The sequence below is a fragment of the Echinops telfairi genome, unplaced genomic scaffold (genome assembly GCF_000313985.2).
Source record: "Echinops telfairi isolate 266 unplaced genomic scaffold, ASM31398v2 ScPeMD7_1;HRSCAF=3_0, whole genome shotgun sequence".
In the NCBI taxonomy this organism is placed as follows: Eukaryota; Metazoa; Chordata; class Mammalia; order Afrosoricida; family Tenrecidae; genus Echinops; species Echinops telfairi.
In genome coordinates, this window is record NW_022103896.1 from 73,019,221 (window position 1) to 73,028,631 (window position 9,411).

The following is a 9,411-nucleotide window of genomic DNA, read 5'->3' on the forward strand; positions in this document are numbered from 1 at the left end:
GGAGAGTGTAGGGAAGGTGGGGTAGTAAGGGGGAACCGATTACAAGGATCTACATATAACCCCCTCCCTGGGGACAGACAACAGAAAAGTGAGTGATGGGAGATGTCGGACAGTGTAAGACATGACAAAATAATAATACTTTATAAATTATCAAGGCTTCAGGGAGGGGGGACAATGAGGAGCTGCTACCAAGGACTCAAATAGAAAGCAAATGTTTTGAGAATGATAATGGCAACAAACGTGCAAATATGCTGGACATAATGGATGGATGTATGGATTGTGATAAGAGTTGTATGATCCCCCAATAAAATTATTTTTTTAAAGACTCAAGAAAGTCCCTCTGTATCACAGAAGGGTCTTAGTAAGTAATTCAGACTTCATTTCTCCATAATGACTGCTATTATTACATCTCAACATTCCTCAGCTTGATTAGCATACTGAATAACAGGTAATTATTTTCAGTATTCTATCTTTTTGTAACACAAGAATTACTTTCCCAAAATGCCACCTTTCCTATCTACTGACAGGAGGGTGGGAAAAGAACTCAAATGGTCAGGAATATGAGGATTTAGGCTGCAAACATTCATCTTGAATGCCTCCCACGGCCTGTACTGCTGAGAACATTGAGAGATTATCTGAAAGTGGAGTCTAAGATTTAAAGAGAAGAGGATCCTGAGATATAGTTCATCATCAGTATCAGGTACAACCAGCATGTCGGGGACTACATTTCTGTGATTCCGGTTTAAAGTATGATGGTACGTTGGTGCAGTCTATTGGTGCATCTGTTAAACACTCAGCTGCTAATGGTTAGTGGTTGAAATCCATGAGCTGTTCCCAGGAAGAAAGATGTAACATTCTACTTCCTTAAGGATTATAGTCTGTGGAAGCCCTATGGGGCAGTTCAAATCTGTCCTATAGGGTCTCAAAGAGTCAGAGCCAACTAGCCAATAATTTTAATCATCTCTAATATTCTCACATTTCCATGACTTTATATGCTGAGGCTTTTCCCAATACTTCCTTTTTTTACCATACTGTTATATACACACAATCCTAATTCGTGTATTTAGGACTGTGTAGTATGTGTGCATGTGAGGAGCCCTGGTAGAATAGTGAATTACTCTTTTGGCTGCTAACCACAAGATCAGCAGTTTAAGACCACCAGCAGCTCTGTGGGAGAAAGATGAGGCGTTCTAACTCCAAAAGACTTATTGTCTGGAAAACACAGGCAGTTTTACTCTGTCCTATATGGTTGCTATGAATTGGAGTCAACTCTGACAGTGTAAATCTGCACGTAGGGAGTCTTAGTGATGCTGTGGGTTAGGCATTAGTCTGTTAACTGCAAGGTCGGCAGTTAAAAGGAAGATGAAAATGTTTACTGTATGGATTTAGTGTGAGAAACCCCATATAAGTCACTCTGAGTCATGATCAACTCGGAGACAGTAATCATCTCTTCAAGTACAAAACACCTAAAGAGAACATCATTTAAGATCTATACAATATAAAATAAAACACTTAACACTCAGTCCCTCCTTCTTCCCATGAAATTTCTTCTAACACTATTTTTCTTAGAATCCTTTCCTATAGATCCCTAGAAATATCACCATGGTGTCTACATACAGGAGACTTAGGAATCCCGAGATCAAGAATTGGCCTCACGCTTTGCTAGCTCAGCCACTGTGGACAAACCTTAGTCTGTATTTTACTTACATGCCATAAAATAGATATATTCCCTCCTTAGATTTTTTGAACTTTAATGGTCTACTAGACATAAATGTACTTTGTAAACAATAAGATTCTACAATTGTAAGATCCTACCCACTGTGTACACACACACACACACACACACACACACACACACGCTACCCTAGACTTTGCTTAGTATAGATGAGCTTCTTTTTGTTGTTGTTTTATTTTTTTTGTTTTTTATTAAAAAATCATTTTATTGGGGGTTCTTACAGCTCTTATAACAATCCATACATCAATTGTATCAAGCATATTTGTACATATGTTACCATCACTATTTTCTAGACATTCAGTTTCTATTTGCGCCCTTGGTATCAGCTCCTCTTCTTTCCCTTGATAAATTATAAATTATTATTATTTTCATTAGATGAGCTTCTTAAAGATTTAATTTGCTGTCATTATGTACTGGATACCACAGGATCCTTCAACAGGTGACTGTGACAACACAGCCCTCTGCTCCACGACTTCAGTGGCCAACATCCCGGAGACCTCTGATAACACTCTCTAATAACCAGTATCTTTGTTCATTCAGTGATCCTGAGATACACCTCTACATCATTTCCACTGTTAGCATACCACATCCTGTTTTTTTCAATGCTCAAAAAAACCCCTTAAATATCAATGCAAATCAATCATCCTTAAAGACTACATCCTTTCAGTTTCTTCTTTGATTCTATAACTACACCTAACTTTTATTTGTTTTTTTGGAGAATATAAAATCATTTGGAAAAACATCACTGATATTCAACTACTTATAAGTATCTACAAAGATTGACGATGCCAAATTGGTGAATCTCTTAGTCAATTAAAAATTTTTCAGCATTCTCTGTTTTAGCTAATGAATAATTAGGTTCAGAGAAGAGTAAGTCAACTGATATACTTAACATATTTCCTCATTTCTTTTCAGATGTATCTGAGATAATAAATATAATTTTACTTCTACCTTTTTCTGATTAAAAACTAGATATTTTTTATAACAACATGGCATTTTAGAGGTGAGTCTTTATCCTGTAGGTCATTTTACAAGTTAATCTTTAAGAAATTCTTTTAATTATGAAGCTTCAAAAGTCAAATCAGCATTTTACCTGAAAACGTAGAAAATTCTTGTATAATTCTTGCTGTTTAATCTGAAGTTCAGTTAGAGGTTCACCAAATATATTTCCCCGAGCAAAAGGAGAGCTCCGTGTTTGCATATAACCTTGAGAAATATTTTGCAAAAAATTAAAATAAAAAATACTATTAAGCCAATGCTTAGAAAATTTATACATTAAAGAATTAAGGGTTAATTAATAATTTCATATTTTGAAACACTGCTAAGTAAAAGGTCTAGAAATTAGGGTCAGAAGAAGAAAGCTGAGATTAGAATCTGAAGATCATATGAACATTAACAGGAGGGGGAAAAAAAAGACTTAAACAAGCTTATTAGTTAAAAGACAAAACTGTATTTATACCTTAATGACAGCAAGGAAACACATAAACACTAATAGCCCAAATAACTCCCATTCCTACAAAGTAGAATTTTTAGAGAGAGAAAAAAAAATTCTGCTGGACTTCACTGAACTATAGAAGGATTTGATATATGTATTAATATCAATGAATTAAAAAAATCATTCTGGGTTTCATGAGATCTATAATTTATTAAATAAGCATTATTTTAAGTATAAAAAAGACATTCTATGTATGTAAATATCCTTCTATTAAGAATAATGCATAATTTTTTTTGAATGCAAAAAAAATGAATGCTTAATTGCGTGTTAAAATGCATTATCACATGTGAATACAGGCATACATAATTTCTAAAATTGTTTTAAAGGCCAGTAACCCCAAAAGCCTCTCTAGCCATGATTCAAATAGTGAAAAATAGGCAAGCTAGTTATTATGAAAATTTGACAAATTAGAGTAAGCATTGCAACAACTTCTACTTCAAAAGATTCCATTGAATTAATGGAACATAAACATGAACAAAAATATTTTATTTTTGTATTATCAATAATATTAGATATGCTTGTAGTATTCATAGTATAATACTTTCAATATAATTAGATATGCTTAGAGGGATTAAAAATTATTCCTTAAGGCCAACTTGACAAACAATTATATCCTAGGAGTCTCTTTGAATGCAGAAAGAAAAAAGGTGGTGTTGAAATTTAAACTTCATGTTTTTTAACTCATTTATGCACTACTGATTCGTTACTTACACTGCCAATCTAAAGTACACATTCTCTCACTGTGTAACTTCACATGGGCGGGTTACTGTGCAGTTCAGTTGACCTTCAGGTCTACTTTGCTTTGTATTTAAATTTATTAATGCTTTTTCAATCAGCAGAAAACCAAATCAACACTTAAACATTATGAATACTTTTTTCTACTAGAAAATTTTCCCTCTGAAAACAAACTACTGCTCTAATGGTTCTTTTCAGGCTTATGCTATGGTGAAAAGCTAATTCACAAAACAAAATTGAGTGCTGTTTCACTTGAATAAAAACTCATTCTATACACTTAAATGATTTAGGGTGGCTAGTCAAGGTATATTATTGAAAGAAAAGTGGTAGGTCCTTTTAGTAATAAGTAAACTACAAAAATAAAACCAGAGGGAAGACCATGTTCTACACACACAAAAAACAAGGAAATTTATGCAGGCATCACAATGAGCCAAATAATCAATTTAAATCAAATTAGTATTGAACTTCATAGATTTCAGTTCACCTAAAAACTATGAAGGAAAAGAAGAATAAAAATTATGAAGGCCTCTAAAACAGGCCTGAAAAGGACCCAACACTGTAACCTTTAAGCCATGTTATAACGTTCAATTTCTTCTTCAGCGCTGAGGTCTCAATTCAGACTACTGGAAAGAGAAGCAAATGTGGGAGAGAAAAAGAATTCCCACAAAGAAGCTTAAATGTCCTCTAGCAGCAATATGAAACAGTTTTAATGCATCTGATTGGTGTGGGGAAGAGCCTGGTGGTGTCATGGGTTAAGTAACCTAACAGGTTGCTAAGTGCACAATTGGCAGCTCAAATCACCAGCCAGTCCATGAGAGAAGCATGAGGCTGTCGGCTCCTATAAAGACTTAGTCTTGGAAACACTAACAAGCAGTTTCTACTCTGTATTACAGGGTCACTGTGAGTCAGAAGTGACTTGATTGTAGTGGGTCGTGTGGGTTGTTGTGTACACGCAAGTGGATTCCAACTCACCGTGACCCCACAGGACAGAGTAGAACTGTTCCCTGGGGTCTCCAAGGCTGTAATCTGTATAGAAGTCGACTGCAACATCTTCCTCGCATGGAGTGGCTGGTGGGTTCACACCAACCAACTTTCAGCCAGGAGCCAAGCGTTGAGCTGTGTGTGCCTAGGACTCCTGGTGATGTTCTTCACTGCCTCATGAAGGATGACAGAATTCCGAGGGAGATTCAAATTAATCACTGCATCAAAACCAAAGGTGGCTAGAGTTCTGGGAGATACCATGAGGAAGAGAGATTGTCTTCTCTCAATACACAACCATCTTTGATTACCAGCTAAAGTATGAAATCACTGTAGTTTATGTATTTGATTGATGAAGGCTTGTTGTAGGCGGTAAATAAAAAAACAAAAGCGAAGGTGCCAACTGCACTGCTCCAAAAATCTCCAATCAGAGGTGCTAGGTAGCAATGATAAGGGATCAGAGAAAGGCAGCTTTTGCTTGCAATTCAGTGGAATAGGCTGCCCGAGCGAGAAAGCAGCAACCAAACCGAGTGTTCAAAAAAGGGTACCAAAACTTAAAAGATGCAGGGCAAGTGATTCCTAGCACATCTCCCCCCTAATTTGACCAATAAGAAATCACTTGGGTTAAAAAAAAAAAAAAAACAACAAAAAGCCTTAAACTGAAAAATCTCAGTCATTGACAGTTCAAAAGACTTTTCTAATGTCAATTTCATTTCTAGTCTAAAATTAGAATTTTGTAAAGCTACAAAAGCAGACTTTTGTAGTGAGTTAATTGTTACCTATAGAAGCACTGAAATATTGGGCAAAGTGGTATATTTCTTGAAGTTCACTTGAATTTTAAAAATATATCACATTTTCATATGTATTTGGTAAGGAAGGGTGGTAACAACTTTTTCTGACAAGTCATAAAGATGCTGAGTAATTTTCAATTGAGAGAGCCTTCAATTAAAGGATGTTATTTAATTACAAATCAGTGATAACTGGTTGAGAAAAAAGGTGGCCTGATAATAAATTAAACCTCTCTTTTGTAGAAGGTGGTTGTACAAGAGAAAAATTCATTTAGTTGTACAACTCATCAGGATCACACCTGATACCTTTCGCTATTCAAAATGCTAGGGTTTTAAGTCGCAAACTGTGAATGTGCAAAAATAGCATTTGGCTTTAAGAAATGCCATCCTCTACAAGCAAAACAAAATGTTAGCAGCAGCTACAGCAAGTTCCAATGCACAGAAGAAATATGCAGCATGAAAAAGCAACCACTATTTCCCTATTCATGGCTTTCCAAAAGAACTATGGAGAAAAGATACCAAAAAGGCTTGAATGACGTATGTTGCTTCCTAACTCAGAGTAACCAAATTCTCAAGACCACAAATAGGAACTATGTTAGAGAGAAGAAGAGAGCAACTTTAAAATTGTAAAGTAAATAGAATGTGATTAAAAACCTGAGTTTTTATTTGCAGAATCTTCTAGGTTCTCAGCATTGGAAGTGGCTAAATTTTGCTCTAGAGACACCACAGCCCTTTTATCTTCCTGGGTTCTCGCATCTGGGTTATGGTAGGCATCTATATTTTGTCTGTGCATCCTATTCAAATCAGCTGAGAGGGAAAAATAAGCCATTTATTTCAATAAGCACATCTCTATAATTGCTGTGTTTAACACATACTCTTAAAATAGGGAATAATTACCCCGTTCTGGATTTAGAGCTAAAAACCTTAGAATCAGAGGGAAAAGCAACAGAGCAAAGCCAGGCTAAATCCAATGACACCATGCTGCCCTGAAAACAGAAACAAAACTATCAAAACATAAAATATTCTTTATTTAAGAGAATATTTTAAATAATCTTACCCCTGCAAAGTAAAATTTTAAATTAGTTGGAAATTAAGGATATATAGATCTTTTGACAATTCATAAAAACAATATTTTCCATATCTCAGTTACTTCAGAACTTGGAATTCCTTTAATATAGTAAAAACATAGCAATAAATCAAAACAAGTCATAGTAAAATTTATCCAGCACCATTAGCAGCTCTCTCTCGATGAAAAAACAAGACCACCAGCCTAGGGGTTTGAAAATATAATGATAAATTCCTTAACAATCCTCCGTCAAAATGTGACATTCAATTCCCCTCCTCGAGTGTGGGTAGAATTAATAACATGCTTCTTGTGAATAGGGTATTGTAGAAATGATGACATATGATTTCCACAGCTACTTGATTAAAAATAATAATAGTAATAATCACTGTTCCCACCTCATTCACTCTGTTGAGTCACTTGCTCTGAGGAAATGGACACCCTATCATGAAGACACTCCCGGAGCCCCCACAGAAGTTGGGGCTGAGACACGCCCTCCATCGAGCTCCAGCCCATCCTTCCCCGGACTGCACCCTCACAAGACACTGTGAGCCAGGATCAACAGCCAGCTGAATTGCCCCCAAAGTACTGACCCACAAAACTACCAGAGTAAATGTTTGTTTTCAGCCACCTTTACATTTGAGAGAAACTTGTTACCCACCAATAGATATCTAATAAAATCAACCCAAACTCACTGCCATCCAGTCAATTCTGATTCATATCAACCCCACAGAACAGGGTAGAGCTGCCCCTATGGATTTCCAAGACCGTAACCAGAGTCAAAAGTAACACCTTTCTCCCACAGAGCAGCGAGTGACTTTGAACTGCTAGCCTTGTGGTTAGCAGCCCAACACGTAACCACGCTGCCTTCATCAAAAATCTGTGCATGTACAACTGGGTTAAGCAAGCAGTCAAACTCAAAAAGAGACATGCTCAATTGTAGCAGTCAATGATTTAACAAAAGTCGCTTTTCACCAAAAATAACAAGTAAACCTTGGACACTAATGAACTTAAACCTGAATAAAAAAAGGAATATCAGGAAACCTATTATGCTTTCAAAGGTATTTTGTTTAAGAACGTGAATCACAAGTAGAAAACCAGACAACTCAAAAACCAAACGAGATGCCAAGAGGTTGATTCCAACTCCTGTGTGTCAAGAGTGGAACTGCACTCAGCTGGGCTTTCAAAGGCCATGATTTTGTGGAGGAGAGAGATGAGGCTTTCTACTTCCATAAAGACTTACCATCTTGGAAATTACAAGGGGCAGTTCTACCCTGCTCCCAGAGAGTGCTATGGGTTGGCATCAACTCTATGGCAGTGAGTTTGGTTTTTTGGGTTGGTGGTCTTTTGGAAGTAGATCGCCAGTAGCATCTTCCAAGGCAACTCTAAGCAGATTGAAACCACCAAGTTTTCGCCAAGAGCTGGCTGTTTTATTGGTTGCACCACCCAGGGCCCCCAGATCACCAGCGAGGGCCTGGAGCACGCCTATCAGTGTTACGAGAGAGAAAGGGAGCTCAGAATCAGAAGTCTTCACATCCCAGGGAGACTCTTTCGGCAGGCTGCCCAGGGAAAGGAGTAGGACGAGAGCTTCACAGATGAAAATGCGTGGGAAAGAGTAAAAACAAAGTCAGAAAAGATACAAAAGGGGTAAGCATGAAGGGCACTCTGCCACCCCAAAGCAAGCACTCCGGCTGGACAAGAACAATAAGTGCAGTAACAGAGCATTAGGAGACACACAGAAAACAAACCAACAGAGGCCTGCTCTGGATATCCTAAAAGGCAGGCTGATGAATTATTTTCAACTTTGTTCTGATAGAAGGTAGCAGAGACAGCTGTGGCAGGTCTAGAAGCACAGGTCATAATAATGGCAAATACTGTTTAATTTACCATTTTTATATTTTCTATAAGCATTTACATCATGTGGTACTAGTATTTTCATTCCTTGTTTCAGATGAGAAAATTACACTCCACTGAGTTACTCAAAGACAACACAGACAGTAAGCGGCAGAGCAAGAACTGAACTCAGACAGTGAAACGCCAGTCAGTGGTGATTCTAAGACAGCGGTTCTCAAACGGCAGGTCCAACCCTTTTGGGGGTCGAACAACCCTTTCAAAGGGGTTGCCCGATTCATAACAGTAGCAAAATTACAGTCATGAAGTAGCAACGAAAATGGATGGGGGTCACCACAACATGAGGAACTGTATTAAAGGTTTGAGAACCACTTTTCTAAGAGAACTGGCTATACTTTTGACACAGGTTATAACTTGAATGGGAAAAAGACAAAGAAATTACGGTGAGGAAATAGCAATAGCTCAGGTAAAACATACTAAATCTCTATTATGTGGGTTATAAGAAGGGAAATAAAGAGAGTACTGAAGAGGAAAAATTTATGAATAAAGGTGTTTGTTTGTTACATTAGGGTTATTAACTGACTGGATATGGGACAGCTGTACATTTTCAATATCAAAAATAAGAATTAGGATGAGCTCAACTTTGAAGTTTTGTTTTGTAGGTAGTGAGGAGGGTGTAGGAGGCCTGGTAGGGCGTGATCAAGGGTAATCCAACCAAGAGGAATTACTGAAACCCAAAAGAAGACTGAACATGATAGTGGGACAA

The 9,411-nt window shown here is 37.1% G+C and overlaps 1 protein-coding gene across 7 annotated transcripts in view; it reads right to left on the reverse strand.

Moving 5' to 3' along the window:
- Nucleotides 1-9,411, reverse strand: part of CSPP1 (centrosome and spindle pole associated protein 1) — a 131,357-nt gene that overhangs the window by 48,304 nt on the left and 73,642 nt on the right. For all 7 annotated transcript variants that reach the window (XM_030887566.2, XM_013007271.2, XM_045295822.1 and 4 more), the window contains 2 exons: nt 6,386-6,538; nt 2,829-2,941 (listed from right to left, as the gene is read on the reverse strand). In XM_030887566.2, the coding sequence (XP_030743426.1) occupies nt 2,829-2,941; nt 6,386-6,538 (266 nt within the window). The remainder of the gene's footprint in view (nt 1-2,828; nt 2,942-6,385; nt 6,539-9,411) is intronic.